Genomic DNA, 26633 nt, shown 5'->3' with positions numbered 1-26633 from the left:
CGCCCTCATCCACATTCTCTAACGGCCAAATTCTGAAGGAAATACTATAAATACATGTTTAACTTTTGATAAAAATTAAAGTCACTTTTTAAAAAGGTCTTTTAATAAACATTGACAATTAATGTTTTTTATAAATTTAATTCAATATAATGAATTAATTTATTAACTTGCTTTTTCTAATCCTTTCTATTGTTAATTCTGCTTATGATTGTTTAATCCATTTCACATATTGCTAAGATAGCTAAGATAGCGACATCTGCATCATATCTCGTTCAAAAGTATGTATTTCATGGAAATTCGTATTATTTTGTTTATAAAGAATGTTCGATTGATTTGAAATTGCTTTTTGTGCAAATACATTTATCAGTATCCCTATTTCTTTTTTATTGGCTGTTGACAAAGCCACGTGTAAGTTGCTTTCATTTTTATACATTTACAACTATAGGTTATGTCATATTTTAAACAATGTATGTTTTTGATTTAAATACTTTAAATTTCATAAGACGTACGACATTATTTTACGTTCTACAAAAGTATCTACTGATCAGACGTATCAAACTTGTTTTTTCACAGATTTTTAAAAGACAATCATAATGAGAACTTGTGTAAAACGATTACTTCATTAATAGTTGACTTAATCGTGTCTCATTTGATTTTGATGAGGAAATTTGAACAAAATGTGCTGACAAATGTGTGGAAATGAAATTGTCTAATAATAGCTAAAACGTATTTTGTAAAGATAAAAAACCAGAAAACATTATTTCTTAGTTTGAAATATTTAATGAAACGTCAGTATAAGAAGAAGCGGCATCGCAAGAAATTGGAGAAGATGGTAAATTTTTATTACATTACAAAAATAATACAAAATGATACTGTTGTATTATCAAGGAAGATTTAAGTTCCTTAATTGAAATCTTTTTATTGCCAGAATAAACCCTAATCGCAAATCTTGGCCAAAATGTAATTTGCTTGAAGCTGTAAAAAATGAGGTATATCGAATTAATGCACACACACATCCTATAAATTATAAAATTAATACATATAATTAAAATTTTTTATATTTACTGTATTTCATCTGGGTTGATTAAAAAATATAACAATTCTGATGACGTACCTTATATTACTAATCAATTAGCAATAAAATAAATTTGGAGAAGTTTTATAAGAAGCTGTATACTTGCCTCGTGTGGTTTATAAAAGTAAGAATTTACTATATTCGTCCTTTCTTACCTTTAATTTATAAAGAATAATAAAGTTAAATGTGTAATTGAAAAATATTACCATTGCTTACATTTTTAGTAATAAATAGTGAACGAAATTATTGTTACAAGGTATATACAAAATGAAGTTGAGAAATTGCATTAAATTACTATTACTTTTTGTGTACGTTAGTTCTAATATTATTTATATTATATTATGATAAGAAAGATTCATGAACTTATAACTGTTCTCCATTGTTAAGAACTTTTTTCAAGAAAAATAAAAATAAGATTTTGGAAATATACTTGAGGAAAAATATAATATTAAAGTTATTGTGATGGTAAAACTGATTATTTAAATCAGTATATCAATAAAATATAATAAAATGATGAAAGTAGCATCAAGAGAAATATAATATGAGATTACCTTAAAATGAAGAAGAAAACTCAATTCGAACGTTGATAACACTGTCTTGAAATTTGTGAAAATCATTCTATGTTTATCCAAGTCAATATCCAGATATGAATGTTTCGTTCCGTTGAGAAAAGTGTACGATTGAGACAACGGGGGAAGCTAAAATGAAAGAGGATGATGAGAAAGGAAAAAGAGAAGCGGAAGAGGATGAAGAAAACAGAAGAAAAGCGCCGGTGGGGATTGACGCATATTTCTCGAGCAGTCAGGGATGTCCAAAAAATATTGAGGTCCACCCTCGAGCATCCAATGATACACCCGACATTTGAATATTTAGCTTCGAGCGATTTCCCGGTTATGCGTTGTCCCGGTCGAAGCACTGCGTAAGTTTCCCATTTTGCGTGGGTAGATCTATTGGGCAGCCCTGGAGACGTCCCTCGTGCCCATCTTCGGTAGCATCGCGTATGGTACGCGAGCGTTATATCTGGCTTCGCGGCGCTTGCGGGCCTCAGCCGCTTCGCAGCTACCTACTCATCCACAACTCACCCTCACGGTTGGTAGTTTAGTTTGCTCTTATATATCGACTTATTCGGACTATCGTGTCCTCTTTTAGACGATTACAAATTAATTTATCGTATAAAATTTGTCTTTAACCAGAGAATAATCCCCTTTCAGCGATAAGAAAATAGCAGGATGTGCGACGACGAAGTAGCCGCCCTTGTCGTGGACAATGGATCTGGTATGTGTAAGGCCGGATTCGCCGGAGACGACGCACCTCGCGCCGTCTTCCCATCCATCGTCGGCCGACCTCGTCATCAAGGTGTGATGGTCGGCATGGGTCAAAAAGACAGCTACGTGGGCGACGAAGCACAAAGCAAAAGGGGTATCCTTACTCTAAAGTATCCTATAGAGCACGGCATTATCACCAATTGGGACGACATGGAGAAGATCTGGCATCACACCTTCTACAACGAACTCCGCGTGGCCCCGGAGGAACATCCCGTTCTCCTTACCGAAGCTCCGCTCAACCCTAAAGCTAATCGCGAAAAGATGACACAAATTATGTTCGAGACCTTCAACAGTCCGGCCATGTACGTCGCCATTCAGGCGGTCCTTTCCCTATACGCCTCCGGTCGTACCACGGGTATCGTATTGGATTCTGGCGATGGCGTATCTCACACCGTCCCTATCTACGAAGGTTATGCCCTTCCTCACGCCATCCTACGTTTGGACTTGGCCGGTCGTGACTTGACCGACTATCTCATGAAGATCCTGACCGAAAGAGGATACTCCTTTACGACCACGGCCGAGCGAGAAATCGTTCGCGACATCAAGGAGAAGCTTTGCTACGTGGCATTGGACTTTGAACAGGAAATGGCGACCGCAGCAGCCAGCACTTCCCTCGAGAAGAGCTACGAATTGCCCGACGGACAGGTCATCACCATCGGCAACGAGAGGTTCCGTTGCCCAGAAGCACTCTTCCAGCCTTCCTTCTTGGGCATGGAATCCTGCGGCATTCACGAGACCGTCTACAACTCCATAATGAAGTGCGACGTCGACATTCGTAAGGACCTCTACGCCAACAACGTTCTTTCCGGTGGTACCACCATGTACCCTGGTATCGCCGATCGTATGCAGAAAGAAATCACTGCCCTCGCACCCTCGACTATCAAGATCAAGATCATAGCACCTCCCGAGAGGAAATACTCCGTATGGATCGGCGGTTCGATCCTCGCTTCCCTATCTACCTTCCAACAGATGTGGATCTCGAAGCAGGAGTACGACGAGTCCGGTCCTGGTATTGTCCATCGCAAGTGCTTTTAAATCTATTATTGAACAGTGTCAGAAATGCGACACAGATTTTGAAGAATTAACGTCTGGGTTGCGTGTAGGAGTTTTGTTGAGAGAGATGATCGAATTTATACGAACAATTGTGCTGTTACGAAAGAAAATCATCGACACATCAGCATTCGACTTTTCGTTATCAGGTTATATATTTCCTTGGGATTCCTTTTTTTCTCCTTTTTTTTTTTTCCAAATAAGAGTACGATCTACTCGATCTATTTTAAGTTTGCAAGAAGGAAAGTCGAAGTGAACATTATCGCATCGAATGTCAGTGTAATCAGAGATTTCCAAAGATAATCATTATGTTAAAATGAGCTTTGGAAGGTGCCACGCTTAGTTGACCATTATGTCGCCATTAAGATCGCTTACTATCTTAATGTTAAATATATTGTCTGTAATCGTACAATTAAGTTCATATTCATTCTATCTGGGTTGTTAACGAAGCAAGGCTTCTAAAGTGCATCTGATCCTATTATAATTTACTTTGTAAATATTATATACTAAATCATTGTTGCATCGTTGCAATACAATTGACAAACAATGTCAAATATAAACCTAAATATACATTTCACACGACATTATAAATGTGATTTAATACTAAAACACGATATTATATCCTCTCCTTGTATAAATCCTTTGGACGTTTACTGGATTTTAACGCACGTTTCCACGATGTTTTATTGTTCGATAAAGCAATTCAGAAGACTTCCTTTACAAACTCTATTTTGTCCCTATGTATTCAGCTAAGTGTTACTCTTGAGATGCGCGCACATTGCGTAATATCTATTTTTAGTTTATTAGAATTAAATTTTTCCTATATAATCGCGTTCTTTACCGTAGCCCAATTGTAGTCCTGAATTAGAAACTCCTTTCAAAGTTAAACCGAATTAAAACGTGCAATAATATATTTGTCATCGATATGTATTCGTCATAATTGTTAATCACTTTTTCACCAGAATCGATAGTCATGCTCTCAAGCAAAAGCACATCTGGGTAATTGCGAAGCAATGTCCAAAAAAGCTGTCTCGCCACACGAGGTAGCTTTTATCAAAACTTGGCTCTCCCATGCATCCAAATTAGGTACGAGGAATCTATTTTTACGAACAGTCACTCACATCGATCTCCAGTAGCTTCTTATGATATTTATGTATCTCGGCGATCATCGTCCAACCATCAATCGTTTGATCGTGTATATTAGTTAATTGGTTAGACAGATTATATATAAATAAAAGTATCCACGCACGTATTAGCATTAAAAAATAAAATCACTTGTATATTAGTGCATTTGTGAAAATGGTATGTCTATCGAATGGCACTTCATATACGTATAAGAGAGGCGTAACTATAAAAAGAGGATCCTTTTTATAAATCTTTAAAAAAGCATCTTTAAAAATAAAGCTCTGCTGTTAAATTGTTGATTACTTATTCGTTATTCTTTGCTCTTTTCAATGAAAGTGCTAAGTAATCAGCTATAGCAAGTATTCATTTGCTTATTTTGCACAAAAAAGAAAGTTGTTTTACAATAGCTTAGCGTCAAATAAAAGTATAAATTAATTCATGTCCCAGTAATATACGCGTTATTATTTTTAGAGTAAATAAACGGTCTATGAAAGTTTATTTCGATAGTTTTGTAGAGGATCTTTCACAATTAATAAAAAGAATGAATTATCCATTTAACCGAGAGATTAGATGAGAAGCTCTACTTGCAATTATGACTTTTAATTGGAAAATTGAAAAAGATCGATCATTGATGATACATTTTTTTTTTGTTAAGAGGGGGGAAAGAAATAATGTCGTTATTAACAAAATATAGAAAAGAACGATATCGTTCTTCCATAATGCATGTAGCTGAAAATAACAATAAGTAATCGCCCGCGAAAAATTCACTCGTAAAAAATCATATCCACCTGAGAAGAGAAATATAAGTATTCGTCCGTATAGTTTTATATGTAATTTTGGATCGGATTAAGTGTTAAGTGATTTTCAATTAATTTGATGTATTATATATAAAAAAGAAAGAAAAAAATTGTTAACTACGTGAGAACCGATCATAAGAAGGATCGAAATGTAGAAGTTTTTGAAGCTATACATTGATCTCTCGCTTAGATCTCGCAACCGCCTAGTTCGGCGAGCGTCGCGACGCCCGCGAGGCAAGCCTTTTTCGTGCCTGTCGAGCACGCACCATTCCACGAAAATGCGGGGGTGTACTGACGAGAGCATATATTCGACGTCGCGACGCCCAAAGGCACAGACGCCACTCCAACTCTGTCTCGTGCACGGTACGTATATACTAAACCCTAAGATACTTTCTAACGATCTTACTCCAGTCACTCGTCTATGATATTACATGGATTTAGATAACATTCTTGCATGTATACGATTTAACGATCTCTCATCCGTAAGATCCGTTCTTATTAATGTATAACATCTTCTTTAAGTTTTAACGAGACAAATAGAAACGAAAATGAAATTCAAGGAAAAATCGTTCGACTGACTTGACTTTAACCAAATGATACTTTCGACAGCGATTAATTTTTTTATCAAAGCGGAGAAAGAATCAACTTAATGCTGGCGTTTAACGAATCTCTTCGGATGAGTATTCGCGCAGTTACTTTCGACTTTGTCGAGCTCTCTTTCGCTCTCTCTTCGTCAACAATATTTATAATTAAAACTATATGATAGCGGATTGATAGAGAGAGAGAGAGAGAGAGAGAGAGAACTGTTTCGCTCGCAAAATAATTAAGCTTTCTTAGGCTAGATTCACACCCTATTTGCGAATTTAATTCCAGAAGCGCAATTAATTAATATGGCAGCAAGGTATCGTCTTAAACATCGAGGTCTTTAGCCGCGTACGCTACTGCGATCCTTTTCAAAGCATAGCGTAATTTTGGCACGCACGGGCATATGAGCTATGCTTTTTCACTTAACGGCCGAGCCGGGGCGACGTCGGATACTATAAACATTGCTTGAACTTATTAGGGAGCGTCCGTTGGTCGTCCATCTAAACTTAGCTATCCGCCGCACAGAAATAACTTTGCAACGCTGAAGCCGCTCGCCTATCGTTTTATAGGCAACTGGGTCAATCCTGGCTAGCGATGATTTCTGAAAACGTTATTGAGAAATTTTTTGAAGCAACAATATAATCATAGAAATCTGTTATATATAAAAAGAACGATCGCGAACGACTTTAGCTAAAACATTCCGATGCGTGATAAACTATCCAATTGTCAAGGGTCGACCAATTAATGCAAAATGACGCTTCTTTTTTTATAGATCTTTAAACTCGAACAAAAAGCACAATGTGCGACGACGAAGTAGCCGCCCTTGTCGTGGACAATGGATCTGGTATGTGTAAGGCCGGATTCGCCGGAGACGACGCACCTCGCGCCGTCTTCCCATCCATCGTCGGCCGACCTCGTCATCAAGGTGTGATGGTCGGCATGGGTCAAAAAGACAGCTACGTGGGCGACGAAGCACAAAGCAAAAGGGGTATCCTTACTCTAAAGTATCCTATAGAGCACGGCATTATCACCAATTGGGACGACATGGAGAAGATTTGGCATCACACCTTCTACAACGAACTCCGCGTGGCCCCGGAGGAACATCCCGTTCTCCTTACCGAAGCTCCGCTCAACCCTAAAGCTAATCGCGAAAAGATGACACAAATTATGTTCGAGACCTTCAACAGTCCGGCCATGTACGTCGCCATTCAGGCGGTTCTTTCCCTATACGCCTCCGGTCGTACCACGGGTATCGTATTGGATTCTGGCGATGGCGTATCTCACACCGTCCCTATCTACGAAGGTTATGCCCTTCCTCACGCCATCCTACGTTTGGACTTGGCCGGTCGTGACTTGACCGACTATCTCATGAAGATCCTGACCGAAAGAGGATACTCCTTTACGACCACGGCCGAGCGAGAAATCGTTCGCGACATCAAGGAGAAGCTTTGCTACGTGGCATTGGACTTTGAACAGGAAATGGCGACCGCAGCAGCCAGCACTTCCCTCGAGAAGAGCTACGAATTGCCCGACGGACAGGTCATCACCATCGGCAACGAGAGGTTCCGTTGCCCAGAAGCACTCTTCCAGCCTTCCTTCTTGGGCATGGAATCCTGCGGCATTCACGAGACCGTCTACAACTCCATAATGAAGTGCGACGTCGACATTCGTAAGGACCTCTACGCCAACAACGTTCTTTCCGGTGGTACCACCATGTACCCTGGTATCGCCGATCGTATGCAAAAGGAAATCACTGCCCTCGCACCCTCGACTATCAAGATCAAGATCATAGCACCTCCCGAGAGAAAATACTCCGTATGGATCGGCGGTTCGATCCTCGCTTCCCTATCTACCTTCCAACAGATGTGGATCTCGAAGCAGGAGTACGACGAGTCCGGTCCTGGCATCGTTCACCGCAAGTGCTTCTAAGCAATTATATTCATATAAACGATTGTTATTGCTATATTATCTTATCAGATACACCCATAAATTCCGCACTATTTCATCTAGTTACATGTCGATTATTTCGAGTTGGTACTTTTTAGCTACGACCACAAGGAATTCCTTATTAGTAGTAGCAATCGGTATTCTTTTTGGCAATAATCGTATATAACTATAAAAAAATAATCATATTGTGTGTGACGCGCGCGCGCGCGTATGTGTGTGCGCGTGTGTGTGTGTACACATGCATACAGATACACATATGCACACGTATATGTATATATACACACAATTTCTACATCTCTATCTCTATGGAATAAATCAGACTTATATTTTCACAGCGGTGTAATTAGTAATCTTTCATTTGTTACCCTTTATACGCATGTTATATTTACGTTATCGTTTCATTAACCGTCTTGATAATGTTCTGGAATTATAACGTTCGAATGAGGTAAAACTTATTCAAGATCCGTTGATTACGATTGATGTACGTAATGAAATCTAGATTTACTACTAGACAAATATATTCGGCTTTTATGTCTCGTCTCGTATATTATATTCAGCGATTTCTCTCGGCGGGAAATTATATTTAACAGTCTAATAATTCCTATGCTTTTTATAACTTTCGTTATGCAAACGTTCGAGATCGTAGATCGAAGGATACGAAATTCGTGCAATGATTACCGGGAAGATTTGACATGATACGTGTACTGCACCGCTGTCATTTTCATATGTCAGTTTTTGGTTTTTATACGTTAGAAGAAAACTAATTGGACGATGAAGATTAAAGGAAATTAATATTCACAAATATTAGAAATCCAAGTACATGGTAAGTGGAAAAATATTTGGTCAGAGGAACCGTATATAAGACGGATTTATTGAAACTAGTCTAGTCTACATATAACTAAATATTTGCATTTTATAACCAACTAATTCTGCGTATGTATACAGATATGGATTATTTAAAAGGAAGAAAATATAATCGGCCGTCTACCCAAGGGAGAATTCAATCTAACGATCATGCATAAACACTGCTGTGTACACCGGACAGTGAGTCAGTAATGATATTTTTAAATTACCACGTCCTTAATGATGCATCAAGTCTTTCACCGATGTGGTTAACAACGATCCATCAGCCAATGCCCAGTGAAAATGAAAATCCAGGTAACATCTTAGTGGCTGTATGCATATTCAACGAAGAAAGTAACATTCGGATGCATTGTCCCAGTTTTATCGTCTGATCTGCAAATTTCATTGTGAAAGAGAAAGATCGTTTAATCAGGACTTGGGACAATTTACGCAAGGTCTATAATTTGTCTAAAATGCAAAGCGGTATCATATCGATGTCATCTTACATTCGATAACTAATACTTTGCATGTTTGTTTAGTGAAATAAGATACGCATAAGATACGTATATGGTTTAGATTCTAACGTTACATTCTAACTCTCTCACGAATACTTTATCCATCGAAATCGAATTATCAAGAAACAATTGTTTCGTGTGTATATATATATATAAGCTTTATCACCGATACGATAGTATTAATGTAAGAGAACTCATCGTTAATAATTTAATTTTAATCTCAGGAAATATTCACCCTCGTACTTGCTCGCATATGGCGGAAAGATGATCGATTTGCACCCATTTTTTCGTAAAAATCTTCTTTAAGTTAGTCACCGTAACGTATGCAAAAGAAGAAGCACCATTAAAAGAACATTAGCAAAGACGTGGCCGTTTCGAGATTGAAACTCAGTAATGCGAAGTCAGCGAATCTGTCCGACGAATCGACGGTCAACATCGATGCTACTACAAGATGGTAAAGTGGGGAGAGGGCTCGATGGTGGATCGAGTATTTCTCGTCGCCCGGTACGTTTTAATGACACCAAATGAGAAATGATTATTAGGAGATTATTGTTTTTCCACAAAGATCAATATTCTCTCGAGTATTCCAATTTCGAATATGTTCTAACACGAATTATCTGTGTTATCTCACATTTGGATCCTCTTTATCATCCTCGTTAGGCCATTGCACAATAAGGAACGCGACATGATTTTTTATGTAAATATAAAATGCGCGCGACTCATTCTTATATAAAATCGTTTGATAATAATAGTAATAATAAAAAGTATAAGAAGAATATATGATTACGTACAAGACAACTGACGTTTCATTTTGACGAAGATGCACGACTTTAACCAGATCAATCAGCAACGTAGCCTACTTTGAACGTTGCTCTTTACATTTTTTCTTTTCTTTTACAGAACAAGTACTTCTAAAAACAAAGAAATGAATAAAGAAAGAACAACAAGAAAAAAGAAAAGAATTGTAAGGTAGTTAAAAGAAGGGAGGAAAACATAAACTGGACGCGTACCATCGATTCTCGGTACCTTCGTTTAGGTGAAAAGCACCCGGGGAGGACGGCCCTGCGGTGTAACGAGTCCTTATTTGGATTCGGGAGCCGTCGGGAATAGCGCGTCGTCGGCGTCGCGACGACCCGCGTCTCCCTCTCGACGTCGCTCTTAGGGCGATTAAGGACTAGGCGACGGCTGTGGCGGCTATGGCGGCTGCGGCGACGGCGACGACGGTGACGACGGCGGCGGCGGCGGCGGCGGCGGTGGTGGTGGTGGTGGTGGTGGTGGTGGTGGTGGTGGTGGTGGTGGTGGTGGTGGTGGTGGCGGCGGCGGCGGCGGCGGTGGTGGTGGCGGCGGCGGCGGCAGCGGACCGATGCGCGCGTTAACGTACAGCAGATTTCCATCTAAGGGGCGGATCGCTATTTTCGGCTTCGAACCGATATGGATAAAGGTACCCCACAGAGCAGACGGTGCGCCACTCGCCTCTTTCGGTCTCTTGCACAACGTTCGTCCCTAAGAGATCGTCGCCGATCCATTGAGTCATCCAACTCTGAACGGTAAATCATTCAACGGAAAACGCAAACCTTGCGCCTGTCTTTTTACCTTGCTTTAGACAACGCTTCTTCTTCTTTTTCTTCTTCTTCTTTTTTCCACGTCTCCTTCTTGCTCTACGCTTTCTACTATTCTTTCCTTCTTCTTCGAACTTAATTACGCGTAGATCGTCGATCTTGTGATTCTCGTGATCGCGATCAAGTGTATCGGGCAATCGTCGGTTCGTACTAACCAATGGCTTACTATTACCCACATTTTCACCGTGATTGAAATTTGTGCGAAGTGTAGTTTAGCAAATCTGGCATGGTGCTACGTGACGAAATAAAAGGATACCATGATGCATGAGGCTACTTGGAAATTTAGTTGCAGCTAGTAATCTGCCTGTGGATAGTAAAATGATATTTCAATGATTCGGTTTAACGTTTTCGGTAATATCGTTTCTACTATTTCTTAATATCCAGTATCTAGATATAAACAGTTTTTCTTTGTTACGAAATGCAACGAATAACTACTACCTATCGAACTTTCGTATTCTACCAAAGCGATTGTCGTAAGCGAATGTAAAAGAAAAGAGGAAGCGATTAATTTCATTGATTCATTCGCAGAAAGAAACACTAACAACAGTCCTCCAAGATGTGCGACGATGATGTTGCGGCGCTCGTCGTGGACAATGGTTCGGGTATGTGCAAAGCGGGATTCGCAGGAGACGATGCACCACGAGCTGTCTTTCCTAGTATCGTCGGTAGACCACGTCATCAGGTACGTAATCGTAAATAATAAGTCGAACAAACTATCGAAAGTATCCTGAAAAAGAATGAACCGATCGATAACGATCTTACTTTTATAAATACAGGGTGTAATGGTCGGTATGGGTCAGAAAGACAGTTACGTGGGCGACGAAGCGCAGAGTAAAAGAGGTATCCTTACCTTAAAATATCCTATAGAACACGGCATTATCACCAATTGGGACGACATGGAGAAGATCTGGCATCACACCTTCTACAACGAACTCCGCGTGGCCCCGGAGGAACATCCCGTTCTCCTTACCGAAGCTCCGCTCAACCCTAAAGCTAATCGCGAAAAGATGACACAAATTATGTTCGAGACCTTCAACAGTCCGGCCATGTACGTCGCCATTCAGGCGGTCCTTTCCCTATACGCCTCCGGTCGTACCACGGGTATCGTATTGGATTCTGGCGATGGCGTATCTCACACCGTCCCTATCTACGAAGGTTATGCCCTTCCTCACGCCATCCTACGTTTGGACTTGGCCGGTCGTGACTTGACCGACTATCTCATGAAGATCCTGACCGAAAGAGGATACTCCTTTACGACCACGGCCGAGCGAGAAATCGTTCGCGACATCAAGGAGAAGCTTTGCTACGTGGCATTGGACTTTGAACAGGAAATGGCGACCGCAGCAGCCAGCACTTCCCTCGAGAAGAGCTACGAATTGCCCGACGGACAGGTCATCACCATCGGCAACGAGAGGTTCCGTTGCCCAGAAGCACTCTTCCAGCCTTCCTTCTTGGGCATGGAATCCTGCGGCATTCACGAGACCGTCTACAACTCCATAATGAAGTGCGACGTCGACATTCGTAAGGATCTCTACGCCAATACCGTGCTATCCGGCGGTACCACCATGTACCCTGGTATCGCCGATCGTATGCAAAAGGAAATCACTGCCCTCGCACCCTCGACTATCAAGATCAAGATCATAGCACCTCCCGAGAGGAAATACTCCGTATGGATCGGCGGTTCGATCCTCGCTTCCCTATCTACCTTCCAACAGATGTGGATCTCGAAGCAGGAGTACGACGAGTCTGGCCCTGGCATCGTTCATCGCAAATGCTTCTAAAGAAAATAATTCTATCGTTAATCCGTATCTTCGAAATCCATTTTCATATTTTTTCTTATCTTCCTTTCCTTTCTTTTTCCTTTCTTTTTCTTTCTCTCTTTTCTTTCTTCCGTCGATCCCATAAAGCTCGATGTATTTGTAATAACGGGCAAACCGAATCTCCAGGGAAAGGACGAAATGACGAAGAAAAGAAGAGGACAGAAGAAGAAAATATGATCAATTGGCAAACTGAGGAAGCAATTAATTGCCTTTATTCTACACATTTATCTGACTGTACTTTACTTTGTAGTTTATACAAATATGACTGTTTATTATGAATATTGATTTATTCATAGCACTTGCGATCGTTAAAGAGCGATCCTCTTATCATCCTGCCAACGCGAACATATTCGTTCGTACGAGCCACTTCGTTTTTATTTTATTTTACTTTATTATAAACCATGTCCATACGCACATTAGAATTCTCATTAAACCGAATAATTATGTATACCGTGATATAGCACAGACAAGAAATAACCGTCCGTTTGAAGTAACTTCTAATGCTTCGTAATGATTTCGGAATGGATCATTTGTTTCAACGATTATTTCGCAAATTGCAGAAAACTTTAAGCATTAAATTTCAATTAATTACGTTAAACTGCCAAACGGGACATCTCGCAATTTATATACCTACGAACCTATCTCTCACCAAAATATATTATTATAATACATATATCCTCTGCAATTCTTGAGTTATGAAAAGAATTTCTTTATAACCGGGTATGATCAATACGACATGGAAAATTAAAAAGTTTGTTTGACACTGTCCATTATCTATTTTTTTTTTTTTTGTCTCTGATTGATCACTCGATAACCGTTATATGTACAGAAGAATATTTTTTCATTATACTTTTTTAACCAGAGTATATATTAAATTACCTGTGGCGTTTCATAATATTCATACAATGTGGCAATCGCTCCGTTATTCGTCAATATTTCTTGAAATAATGAAATTCGCATAGTTATCGCATTGCTTAACAATTACATATTCTTTACTTGTTCTTCGCGAAGGATAAAATCAGGGCGCATTTTTACATAATAATTGGACAGGTTGTCTTCTTTCATTGGTTACGTCAGTTTTATAGAAATTGAAGGTTCTTTGCTATTGGTCAACGCGTACGTGTGCGATTCTATTCGCTTAGAGACTCCTGCTAATGTTTCTGGTACATACGTATGTGTCGCTAATTAATTAATAGAACGTTTTAGAATTTTGTACTTTCCGCATATATATTTCATTTTTTCGCAAAATAATACGAATACTACGGTATTTCTTTGTAACAACAACAAAATTTGTAAACGTTGTTCCAGCAACGATTCCGATTGGTTGCTACGCGTATTTATTTACAACAAAAGATCGCCGTCTATTGGCTACGTTTGCTGCCAATATAATTGGCTGTTTGTGCGCCTGTCTGTATCATCGTGTACAGTTAGTCCATTCGTTTGTTCGTTGGGTGTAAACTGTACGCTTCGTTTTCTTCGTAAATGCAAGGTAATTCGCTTGTAATTAATTATTTATTAATACTTATTATCGTTTTTAATTGCGATAGGAACACTGAATGTTACTTTGATTATTATCGATCGCAGTGTGTCTTTAAGGAATGTGATTTTCACGTCGCGACTACATTTGTTTCCGTAATGGCAGCGTTATTCTTTGTGTATTCTTATTATAGGGAAGAATGTTTGATCCGTGTGAATATTTAATCATGGTGATGTAGTTGCTGCCTCAACTGCCTCAAGTGCGTACCACGTCTATGTAGATATTTTTTTTAAGAAGGATTTGGTTCTCTTTTCTCTATCATTAAAATCCCACAAATATATTCCATGGGACATTGAGTCATGTTGACAGACCTAATGTCATTGAAAAGAAAACTTTTTTATTTATAATAAAGCAAACACAGAATATAAATCTTTTATCAGACATTTACGTATTACACGTTATGCTATAAAGTTGCAATCTATGAAATTTGTTTTTCTATCGCAGTACATTGAAAAATGGATGCAACTAAACCTTCTAAGCCAAACAAAGGGTTTAAGGAAATGGAATTTGGTTTTCACTCGTTCGAAGAACAAATGTCTGCATTTCTATACGTTGGAAAAGAATTTGCTCTTTATCATCCAGGAAATTTGTTTGCCCATAATTATTTTTTAGCGGTAAATGTAGGATGTATAGAGAAATTAGCTGCGGATGAAAATAAGCAACTATTACCCATTGAAATTATTTTAAAGGTAATACTTTTTCAAGATGAAATAGTATCGATTGTATCATTTATGAGAATGATTTTATTTTGTTATCTTATAGGCATTTGAAAGTGATCTTGTTCCACACTTCGAAACATTAATATTCGCGTTAGCAGTGTGTAGCAAACAAGTTTACAGTGAAAGTTTACGTCATGCGGCCTATGCAATTGTAGGAAAAATTTGTTCATTGCCAGAACATTTTATCTTATTCATAAAATTTGTATCTGAACTAAGTAAACGCAAAGTTACAATGTCGCACCCTTATAAGCCAAGCCATGGCTGGGGTCATGGATTACGTAAAGCTGTTAATAATTGGTACCTTTCCAAGGAACCATTAGAATTGGCAAAATGCGTAACAAGATGCAAAGGTAGATATGGATGGAAGCATAAGGATATAGTGAAACTTTCGCATCCGCATCCTGATACACCAGGTATTATTAGGCAAGCCATTGAGCAGCAGTCGGGAAATAAATAATGACGTTGTTAGCAATAGACATTAAGCATTACTTGTATTGTTTAAAATAGAAAAAGAAGTGATACTTAAATACATAATGCATGGTTTGGAAAAAACTAAAAAGTCATTTGGGGATAACTTGAATGTACAAGAATTGATTGAATATATACAAAAAGTCGAAGACTTTAAACATTGTAATGATAAAGTTCAGGCAGCTGGCCTTTTAGAAAAGTACGAATTAACATTGGACCATGTTCCTGGTCATATGTTAAAATCTGCAGAGGTATGGTATAAAAATTCCTATATAAATTTATTTAAATAAATATTTTCTCCTTTTAACTCCTCGTTATCTTCTCAGATTTGGAATTCATTGATACCATCAATGGATTTACATACACTTTTGAGTAATCTGCAAAGGATACACAATTTGGGATTATTGAAGGCAGATGCTCCAGCTGTTGAAAAAATTATAGATGAGATTACTAATAAGGAAAGATTAGCTCGCAGCAATATACATCCAATATTTGTCTATATTATTTTAAAAAATTATGAAAATTCTGGAAAGTAAGTTGTACAGATGTATAGGATCATTTCTCTATCATACAACTTATAATTCTATTATTTTATATGTAGATTGATACTAAAACAATATGTAGGTTTACACTAGGGTTGACAGTGATGGTTCTAGCCATCACTTTGATCAGCATATCAAGTTATTAACGAGTAATGTATCTTTCAAAGGCCATTGTCATACGAGAAACGAAAAATGAAAGAACAAGCAAAGAAACCATTTCCTCCTCCGCCGAAACCAAACTCTAAGATTATAAGCGCACTAAATGAAGCATTCGAACTTTCGGTTTTGGTAAGTTTCATAATGTGTGCTTGTGCGTGTGCGTGTGCGTGTGCGTGCGCGTGCGCGTGCACGTGTTTATGATGTATCATTAATTACTCTTTACTATGAGTTTACATCTACAGAATCTCAAATCAACTGGCTTGCGTTATATGATAACGATTAATGCTAATAAAATAATGTGGAAGTGTCCTACATGGCGCAGTGGAAATGTGAATGCAGCAGAAGCTGGTTTTTTGATAGCATATGCACTTTCTCGATGCGAAAAGGATGTCACTGCTGCTGCATTTGACGTTATCGACGTTCATATCATCAATTTGAATCAGTCACTCTATTTTTCTTCGCTAATGAATGTGTATCAGCCTATGCCAAATAATATCATTCGCTTAAGTAGCCCGATTATATGGGCTTCTCAAAAAGGTTATCAGTATGATGTATTTATTAATGTCATGGACGATATAGTGAACTACAACGAATGTGAAGAAGTCTTTGAAGACTACAGAGAACAAATGAATCTTCCACATACAAAGTAAGAATTCAACTTTTAATTATCCTCTCGTGTGCGAGCGCGCTCGCGCTTGTGTTCTGTCTTATCTAACAAGGCTTGATACAAGATATTATTTTTTGTAGGTTAATAAATTGTGTCGTTTGTTCTTCAAAAGCATACAAAGAGGATATATACAACAGAAATATTTTAACAATTTATGGTTTTGACGCAACCGTACCTATGGTTATACAAGCATTTGCAAAGTCACTCTTTTGAAGATCAGTTATTTGTATATTTTGATGTGATACACACATGACATAACTCCATTCTCGTAAAGAAGAAACTCGGCGTTTAAAATTTTATGAAGTACTATAATACGGTAATTCTTATAAAGGTAAATCTCTACAAAAATTCGTTTCTCATTTCTATACGATTTTTCGTATTGATCTTACGTGTCGCAAGTTTTTTATAATTCATTACATGAGAGTGCCTTTTGAGATAGAGAAAAATTTGTTGAAGGTTGTAAAACAATAATGTTAAAATCTTATAAAGGAATCAAGGAAGTCATTAACAATTAGCGAATAGATGAAATTTCAAATTAAAACAGTATGCTTGATGTAATACTGTGTAAAATGAAACTAAAAACGTTTATTTTAATTTAATTGGTCAATGTCTGGACTTATAAGTACTAGAAAATCCTGTGACGGGATATGGTGAACGTATTTAATTACATTATGTTAACTTTTCTATATTCTGTTCTTTTTTTAAACGAGAAAAAAGAAAAAATAACAGAGTAAAAGAATTTTCTATTGTCTCACTAATATATTAATATTAAATCAATAACTATATTTACTGCATGCCTTTAATAGCTTAGGAAATCTTATATAGAATGATTTTAAGATATACAGGACATGAAGTACAGAATTCATGTGTTTTGTTAAAATTGTTACGTTAAAAAAAATGCAATTAAATTTTTAATTTGTTTATTCAAAAAATAAGTACTTAGGAAAGTAATGAAATTATGCAGTTACAATTCACATGCTTAAAATTTTATTTTTCTTACTGTTTTTATTACACATTACGAAAACGAAAAAAAAAATGATTCAACAAGAAAATTAGTATAAGACTGGATATTAGATACAATGCCAGTATCTAAAATAATCTATGGTGCATTTTTAACAAGTAACACACACACATCTTTTATATATATATATATATATATATATATATATATATCAGAAAAAACAAAATATATTTACTTTCATTTTATTGCTTGCTTATTTCCACTGGTTGGCGGTAAAGCTTTTTGTAATATCTTTAATATGATATGTAGATTTAAAATGATTATCTGTAAGACGATATATTTGATGATGACTGGTACGCTTCTGAATATTCGAATAAGCATTAAAAAGAAATAGAGCATCGAAAATTCTCCCACTGTGATATGCATTTAGCTCCAAAGAATTTATAGTTTTATTAGTATAATTTAACAGTTATATTTCATATTTGCCATATCCAAAGTAATTACAACTTAAATACAAAATATTACATACATTACTGAGATAATACTGTGATACACAAAACATGTTCAAACTAGGGAAATGGATAAGCAAATTGCCAGAGGCGTACTGAGTCCATTAATTTGTTGAGTAGTAATATCTATAGAAATGATTATACATAATTTTGTTTATAATATCAAATAGAATACAATGGTATCTTTAGCTCTTTCTTGATTCTTGAATTACCAAATATAAAGAAGAAACACATTGAAGATAATGTTAAAAAGTACAACGTGGATGTATTCTCAGGTCTGAAAGAAATTTAAATTAAGTGCTTAATATTCACGTATGATACTTGCGGGCCTTTTTGGTAATTCACGAATTAAGTGGTTAATTTGTCGTAATGATTATATTTTAATATGAAAAAAGTAAATGGAACTTTTATTTTTCCTGCAAAAGTTTTAATAATACATATACGATTACATAACGATTGAAAAGAATTCTGATATAACAATATTTTAGAGATATTACATAAATTCGTAATAATATTTAAACGAAAATATCATACATTAAATGTTATCATTCATCTGAAGTATGGAAAGAAATTTATATACAGTTATTTAAAGGTTGATATTGGAAAAATAAAAAATCGTGCATACAATTATTTTTATTAAGGCAAAATAAGCTAATTAAAAGTAAACTAATGTATGTTAAATGTGTTCATACTAATTTGGAAAAGAATGAAAGATAAGAAAAGAGCAAATAATTTCTATGAATAATAAAAGCTTAAAATGCTTGTTTAATTTTTATCGGTACTGACAGTTTCTGTACTGACAAGTGATTGATGTAAGTAACGCTATATTCCTTCAGGATAAAAAAGTAAAAAATTACAATTATAGAAGATTATTAGAGTGCTACTTTAAAAGTAGCTCTGGTAAAGAATCATAAACGTTCACGGCTTATAATGTTTGAAGCAATGCAATGGAAACTACAAAGTTGTACTGATACGCGTGTATATATGTACGCATTATTCGATACATAATGTGTATTTAACACATAATGCATGATAAAGTAGTAGCTCTTCTTTATCATTCTTTGACATCAATATATCAATACCAATCTTGTGAACTTTAAATTCGTACTTCGCCTACTTTTTGGCCTTACCGTATGTAAGAAAATGTTCATTTGCCATTGGTAGATTGACAAAGTGTTTTGCATTGTAATAAAATTTATATACGTAGATAACGTATATAAATAGTAAGAATTAAAATCTCATAATTTTATAAAACTATCTTATGTTAACGATTAGTATTATATCGCGTGTTATATCAGCAGCAATATCATACGTTAATTTTATACTCTCTAATTGATGAATATTGATCATTTAGATTACACTTTAGAATATCTATAAATATATTCAGTCAATGTTGAAGAAAAAATGAGAAAGTGTTAAAAAATAATAGAACAATTACTACTAATATTATTTTTCTACATTTACTTATGTAACGGAGAAAACAAAAAATACTACACAGCAAGACTAGGCCCGTGTATTACAATTGCTTTATTTTTTAGCTTTGTATTTTAAAAAGTAGATAGGTAAAAAAGTAAATAATTATAAAAAAGTCAATTCCCTATCCATGCATTCTGGACTATTTTTTATTTTTTTTCAAAAGTGAAGTAGGATGAAATAAATTGTCGAAAATATAGGAAATTGTTATTTTTCTCGTTGGTTGTTTTTATGCATCGAGTAAAGTTTGAACGACATTTATTGAAAAAATGTATTTATTTATGTAGTATTAGTACATATATGGTATTAATACATGACTCGCTCTCACGCCTACACATTATCTGTATTGTACACAGTACTATAGTTTTTTTCCTCCTCTCCCTCTCTCTCTCTCTCTCTCTCTCTCTCTCTCAGATATATAATTACAAATTGTAAACATTTTTAAACTCAATCATACTCACATACACACTGCAGAAACACATCAGTTATACAATTGGCTTATGGATTACACTTAAGAATAAACATATAAAACAATTAAAATAAATTAACAATACGTGGAGTCTTATCTAAGAACTTTTTAAGTAAGTTCTCCATTAGATATATCAATTACTTTTTTCCTTTGTCTTTCTTTCTTCCTTGATTTGAGAAGAAGATGAAGAAGCATCGTTGCTCCTTATAAGAAATATGTATGATAGAGAGTCAATTAGTATGTCAATTCATGATAGATCACTGTGTGTGTGGGGGGGGGGGGGGGTGCGCGCGCGCAGGCGCAAGATTTTGAAATTTTCTTCAACTCATCTGTCCGATATCCATCCATCATGAAGACATTATCATTTGACAAATATTAGTAGGTCCTTGATGCATTCCTCACTTAGGAAGTGGATTATTTCAGTCTAAATAAGAACGAAGTCGCTTCGTCGGCGGCTCTTGAACGGTTATAGTTCGTCTTTTAGATCATCATCTTCTTCACCGGTAGTTGGCGGTACACCAACACCACCAGCGCCTTGATACAATTTAGCTATAATTGGTTGTACTATGTCCGATAGTTCCTTCTTTTGTTTTTTATATTCTTCCGGATCTGTGTCCTGATTATCTTCTAACCATTTGATCTTCTCGTCGATCGCTTCCTCCATCTTTGCCTTGTCAGAGTCCGTGACCTTGGAACCAAGTTTTTCTTTATCGGCTAATTGATTTTTCAAGGAATATGCATAAGATTCGAGTTCGTTACGAGCCTCTACTCTTTCCTTCAATTTCTTATCGTCGTCCGCAAACTTTTCAGCATCTTTGATCATTCTTTCAATATCATCGGGCGTTAGTCGATTTTGATCGTTGGTAATTATTATTTTCTCTCGATTTCCAGTGCCCTTGTCCTCCGCGGAAACTTGAAGAATACCATTGGCATCGATCTCAAATGTAACTTCTATTTGTGGTATTCCACGGGGAGCCGGTGGAATTCCAGTTAAATCAAATTTCCCAAGAAGATGGTTATCCTTGGTCATTGGTCGTTCGCCTTCGTAAACTTGAATCGTAACGGTATGTTGGTTGTCCGACGCAGTCGAGAAGATTTGTGATTTTTTCGTAGGGATGACAGTATTCCTAAAATGATGGGAAAAATAATGGATTGACGTATCGTATCGATCTGATATATAATAATGTTGGAATAACGTACTAAGATCAGTGATAAGCATACCTTGGAATGAGTTTGGTCATTACACCTCCTACAGTTTCAATACCCATTGTAAGCGGATTAACATCTAAAAGTACGATCGCATCCGTATCTTGTTCGCCCGAAAGAACACCGGCTTGAACGGCGGCACCATATGCGACAGCTTCGTCAGGATTAATACCCCTTGAAGGTTCTTTACCTCCAAAGAATTCTTTGACCAGCTGTTGTACTTTGGGAATTCTGGTTGATCCTCCGACAAGAACAATTTCATGTACGTCTTTTTTGCTCATATCAGAATCTTCTAATACTTTTTGTACGGGTTTGAGAGTACTACGAAAGAGATCCATATTCAGTTCTTCAAATTTAGCACGTGTTAAAGTTTCCGAGAAATCTTCGCCCTCGAAGAATGATTCGATTTCAATTCTCACCTAACACAGGTACAATAAATGAGAAACACAAATATTATACATGATGTTATACGATCGATTAGTAGGATGAAAAATTAATATTAGAGATTAAGATTAACAGAAACGACGATAATATAATTGTAGCATAAACATATACGTACTTGATGACTCGCACTGAGTACTCTCTTGGCTTTTTCAACTTCACGGCGAAGTTTTTGGACGGCTCTGTTATCCTTTCGAATGTCCTTACCCTTTTTCTTCTTATACAATTTGATAAAGTGATCCATAACACGCTGATCGAAATCTTCACCGCCCAAGTGAGTGTCACCATTAGTAGCAACAACTTCAAAAACGCCGTTGTCAATGGTTAGTAAACTAACGTCAAAAGTACCCCCTCCCAAGTCAAACACCAAGACATTCTTTTCTCCGTCTTTCTTATCCAAACCGTAAGCAATAGCAGCAGCCGTTGGTTCATTAATAATCCTCATTACGTTGAGCCCAGAGATAGTACCTGCATCCTTTGTAGCCTGCGATATGACAAAGAAAAATTTAGATATATATATATATATAATCCTATAACTTGTACAGAACACTCGTATATTCCTTTTATTAATAATATCGTTATCCTTACTTGTCGTTGCGCGTCATTAAAATATGCAGGAACGGTTACAACAGCATGGGTAACTTTTTTGCCCAAATATGCTTCTGCTGTTTCTTTCATTTTACCCAAAACCATAGCAGAGATTTCTTCCGGTGTAAATATCTTTTTTCCCTGATTAGTTTGAACTTCTATATGCGGCTTGTTATTCTTTTCGATAACTTTAAATGGGAAAAATTTCACATCATTCTGCACCGTGGTATCCGTCCATTCACGGCCAATTAAACGTTTTGCATCAAAAATTGTATTTTCAGGATTTGTAGTTAATTGATTTTTTGCTGCATCTCCGATCAATCGTTCCCCATCGCCAGTAAATGCTACATACGAAGGTGTAATTCTATTTCCCTGATCGTTGGCAATAATTTCAACGCGTCCATTTTTATATACACCAACGCTAAAAATATTATTTATTATTAATAATGGCTTTGTTATTGTTTTATACAGTTTTTTTAGAAATTATACTATTTATCAGTACTATACTTATTTTTTCATTGATTAATTAAAATTTATTATTCATATTTGTACTAACCAAGAATACGTGGTACCTAAATCGATCCCTATCACCGTCCCAATATCCTCTTTCTTATCTTTCTTTTCTTCCTTAGCCAGCGCAAAGGCTGTAACTAGCCCTAATAATAGTAGAGCTTTTACTCCTTTCATTTTTTACAAATTTACTTGACGTTTCCTGGGAATTAAATGAAAATTACAATTGATTATTTTTACATTTATCTCTTTTCTTTTCTTTCTATAAAAAAGTAAGGGATGTCTAAATCGGATGTTAAAATCGCTATTGTAAGAATTAATCAATAATTCAACACATTCTTTGAATAACATATAAATAAAATAAATCTAAGAATTTGAAATGGTATTTGGCATCTACTTGTTTGATATAAAAGATGCGAAATATTTTAGTACTCTGATTAGTTTTAAAAAAAGTGACGAAGTTGGAAGAGTACTCATTGAGTAGATAAATTTAAAGTAAGATAAAATTCTGAAATTTTTATTTAAATGCAAAAATTGTACGTAGTACGCGCGCGCGCGCGCGTATGTGTCGTACGTGTATGTTATGTATACACGCTAAGAAACATAATTAGGATCGTAAAGAAGCATTAATATTTACAAGAATATAAAAAAAAAAAAAAAAAAAAAAAAAATAGAAAGAAAATTATACAGAATTATTCTTCAAATAGGTACATACATACATTCCAGACAGAATGTAATAGCGATACGTGGCACAAAAAAGGAAAGACCGTCTTAAAATAACGCGAATCAAAGTATAGTTTCGTTGACGGAAGGAAAGTATTTCATTTTAATGAAAATAAATAAAAATCAATTATTGTTAAAAAATGATTATACCGATTGAATAATAAGTATTATTCTTCCCAGTCGAAAGTAGAATTCAGGTAGTCCCTCGGCAAAGCAAACTTCTCACAAGCAATTCGGAATCGACTGACTGCAGACTGAAATCAGCGCCTTGATATTAACGGTGAGATTTCGTCGTGGCTCACACCGATTGGTTACAATTGGTATGCTACAAGAGAATAAAGTAAAGCTATTTGTTCTCGTCCATAGAGTTGGCCAACGTTTATAGGCCCACGTCATCACAGGATCTTAATTCCAGAAAATTCGGACGAAACGTAGAGGTGCTTTATCGGCATACTGATGATAAACTTTTATAGAATCTCATCTAATCATTCTCATGTAATAATATAATATTTCAAATATATCAATATCATCTACGATATAATGGAGAATCCGAATTTGGAGGAAAAAAGAAATAGGAAAAAAGAAAAAAATCGAGCATCAATTCGAGTGACGTACATAGCAATTGCCGATTGAAATATGCTGATTAATTGCTTCGTTTAAACTTTGATCAATATTATTTATATTTATTGTATATTCCTAATACAATACGCGACATTAATTGAATTATAAATTGGGTAAAATAATGATATATATTATTGCATGTAATGATAAATTGCCGTAGATTACCATAACCTAAATATAACAAGTAAGTACAAGATCGACAAAATTGTATCAATAAAAATGAGATGTAATATTCTTGCTATTTCAATAGATCATTACAATTTATTTTCAGAGACTAACCCCACAGAACGTGTATGTACAATGATTTACATATTACTAACAACATAGTGTTTAATTGTTTTCTTTTTCACAGAGATTGCGTTATGATGTGATTAAAGTAATCGACATCAATTTTTTAATCACAATCATCAGCACTGTCATAGAAAAATTCTCAAATAATTAATATTTGCTTTTTGGCATTAACATATCTAAAATTAATGGCGTAAAATATGTTATGATACAATCTGCTCCTGCTCGTCGCATAGATAATAAAACTTCATTTAGCACGTCTTCCAAGTTAATCGCACCATTTTGTGCACCATGATATAGCATTGCATACTCTCCTGAGACTTGATAAACAAACATAGGATACTCCGGATGTGCATCTTTCGTATGCCTGATTACATCTAAATAAGGTAATCCTGGTTTAACCATGATCATATCTGCTCCTTCTGCGATATCTCTGGCCTTTTAAAGAAAAGAAAAAGAAAAAGGAAAAGAAAAATTAATGCCAAGTTAAAATAACGATAGAAAACAATATAATATAAACGATAAGATATAACTTACAGCAGCTCTAGCTGCTAATCCATTACTGCCTGGTGGTAATTGGTAACATTTACGATTGCCAAATTTTGGGGCTGATTGAGATGCATCCCTGAAAGGCCCATAAAATCCTGATGCAAATTTAACTGCGTACGATAATACAGCAACTTTATTTGCCAAACCAGCCGCAACTAATTGCCTTTTTATTGCACCTACTCGACCGTCCATCATATCTGATGGTGCGACTATTTGGGCACCTATTGTCGTATTAGAATAAATAGGGAAGAGATATAATAAATAAATGTTTATTCATTCGATTTCTAATTTAAAGAAAAAAACTCAAACCAGCTTTTGCGTAAGCGACTGCAATTTCAGAAATACGTTTAATGCTTGCACTGTTATCAATAGTTCCATCATCATTTAAAATACCACAATGACCATGAATCGTATAAGGACACAAACATACGTCGCATGCTACTACTAAATTTGGAAACCATTGCCTTATCAATGGTACCACCTGAACTATAGGATTTTCTTCGCTATCAGCGTTAGAACCAACATGATCCTACATGAATAAAGGTATATCGATACGATTATTGGAGATAAATAGCTAGAAATCTAAAGTATTTACTTTTCTTAGATGTTTTGAGACACCAAATAATAATATAGATTGCAATCCTTTTGATATTAATGGTTGTAAATCCTCATGTAATCGATTGATACCATAACGATATACACCAGGCATACTACTGATTGGTTCCTTGTCATTTTTATTATCGCTAGAAAAAAGAAAACAAAAAATGTATAATAACTCGAAATGAGTTTGAAATCCTTTTATTTTTATCCATAATAACTTTATTACTATTAATAATTATTTATTAATAATTTCTTGTGGTAACGCTTTTAATGGCTAAAAGGTGTATTTCCTTCCATTGAAAGAAACATTATGTAACAAATTATAATTGAACGATAATATTTTGATTATCTTATATGATCGACTATATCGAAAGAAGAATATATATAAATATTATAAGACTGTTACATAGAAGCAGAACCAGATTAAATATAAATACACATTTTTATCGCTTCTAAAAACCGGCAGGTTAAGTACGAATACTTACGATACAAAAATGGGATACATAAGATTATTAACAGTAATTTCTACATTTGGAGATTGCCATAGTCTTAAAACGGGATGAAAAATGCCGCTATGAAGCATATGTTTAGGATTCACTTCTGACATATTTAATATCTATTATAATTTCTTGTCACTCTGAAGTAATCATTCGAATACTCGACACCTGTGAGGTTCATTTTGTTTCATGCATCAAACTCGTCGTCGTACTGATTTCGATGGTATTGTATTGCGATATTAAACATTTAAATATTATGCAAATATTCTTTCTAAAATGAAATATTACAATTCAATCGTCATATTGTCGTAAAAGTTTCACTTTTTAAATAAGAAACGTAATAGTAGTACAGTTTTTCAAATAAAGCGCTCAAACAGTACTTGCAAAGTAGACTCACTAGATGGC

The 26633-nt window shown here is 35.8% G+C and overlaps 5 protein-coding genes and 1 long non-coding RNA gene across 15 annotated transcripts; 3 read left to right on the top strand and 3 right to left on the bottom strand.

Annotated features, from left to right (window-relative positions):
- The first annotated feature begins 1811 nt into the window (after positions 1–1811).
- On the top strand, positions 1812–4041 carry LOC127070703 (actin, clone 205-like). Its single transcript, XM_051009002.1, has 2 exons — positions 1812–2164; positions 2287–4041. Exon 2 carries the CDS (start codon positions 2305–2307, stop codon positions 3433–3435), a length of 1131 nt encoding a protein of 376 aa, XP_050864959.1. The 5' UTR covers positions 1812–2164; positions 2287–2304; the 3' UTR covers positions 3436–4041.
- Positions 3522–13722, bottom strand: LOC127070718 (uncharacterized). Of its 8 annotated transcripts, XR_007784618.1 has the most exons (6): positions 13581–13722; positions 11732–12658; positions 10856–11608; positions 10273–10765; positions 10054–10173; positions 8760–9140 (listed from the first exon to the last, which is right to left on the bottom strand). It is a non-coding gene; the product is annotated as an uncharacterized LOC127070718 (long non-coding RNA). The 8 variants fall into 8 exon arrangements; XR_007784614.1 differs by adding an exon at positions 3522–6558 and having other exon boundaries at positions 8978–10765; XR_007784613.1 differs by having other exon boundaries at positions 9498–10765.
- LOC127070704 (actin, clone 205-like) lies at positions 5598–8236 on the top strand. The gene is made up of 2 exons (XM_051009003.1): positions 5598–5735; positions 6730–8236. The coding sequence occupies exon 2, from the start codon at positions 6756–6758 to the stop codon at positions 7884–7886; it is 1131 nt and encodes a 376-aa protein (XP_050864960.1). The 5' UTR covers positions 5598–5735; positions 6730–6755; the 3' UTR covers positions 7887–8236.
- A 381-nt stretch (positions 13723–14103) lies between the features above and the next one.
- On the top strand, positions 14104–24843 carry LOC127070699 (RNA-binding protein Ro60-like). 3 transcript variants are annotated; one of them, XR_007784608.1, is made up of 11 exons: positions 14105–14190; positions 14372–14437; positions 14683–14927; positions 15001–15370; positions 15465–15676; positions 15752–15957; positions 16135–16255; positions 16369–16772; positions 16874–17124; positions 23658–23953; positions 24040–24843. XR_007784608.1 is itself a non-coding variant. In XM_051008995.1 (9 exons), exons 3-9 carry the CDS (start codon positions 14694–14696, stop codon positions 17004–17006), a joined length of 1680 nt encoding a protein of 559 aa, XP_050864952.1. In that variant the 5' UTR covers positions 14105–14190; positions 14372–14437; positions 14683–14693; the 3' UTR covers positions 17007–20157. The 3 variants fall into 3 exon arrangements, 1 of the variants encoding a protein (XP_050864952.1); XR_007784609.1 differs by lacking the exon at positions 14372–14437 and having other exon boundaries at positions 14104–14190; XM_051008995.1 differs by lacking the exons at positions 23658–23953; positions 24040–24843 and having other exon boundaries at positions 16874–20157.
- Positions 19994–23958, bottom strand: LOC127070698 (endoplasmic reticulum chaperone BiP). The gene is made up of 6 exons (XM_051008994.1): positions 23824–23958; positions 22997–23152; positions 22441–22861; positions 21971–22336; positions 21427–21830; positions 19994–21332 (listed from the first exon to the last, which is right to left on the bottom strand). The coding sequence occupies exons 2-6, from the start codon at positions 23125–23127 to the stop codon at positions 20672–20674; spliced, it is 1983 nt and encodes a 660-aa protein (XP_050864951.1). The 5' UTR covers positions 23128–23152; positions 23824–23958; the 3' UTR covers positions 19994–20671.
- On the bottom strand, positions 24536–26475 carry LOC127070706 (delta-aminolevulinic acid dehydratase). Its single transcript, XM_051009006.1, has 5 exons — positions 26217–26475; positions 25727–25874; positions 25441–25660; positions 25120–25352; positions 24536–25020 (listed from the first exon to the last, which is right to left on the bottom strand). The coding sequence occupies exons 1-5, from the start codon at positions 26336–26338 to the stop codon at positions 24733–24735; spliced, it is 1011 nt and encodes a 336-aa protein (XP_050864963.1). The 5' UTR covers positions 26339–26475; the 3' UTR covers positions 24536–24732.
- Between the last annotated feature and the right edge of the window lie 158 nt (positions 26476–26633).

The sequence above is a fragment of the Vespula vulgaris genome, chromosome 19, assembly GCF_905475345.1.
Source record: "Vespula vulgaris chromosome 19, iyVesVulg1.1, whole genome shotgun sequence".
In the NCBI taxonomy this organism is placed as follows: domain Eukaryota; kingdom Metazoa; phylum Arthropoda; class Insecta; order Hymenoptera; family Vespidae; genus Vespula; species Vespula vulgaris.
Note: the sequence above shows the minus strand (reverse complement) of the source record. Positions and strands in the feature narration are given on the sequence as shown.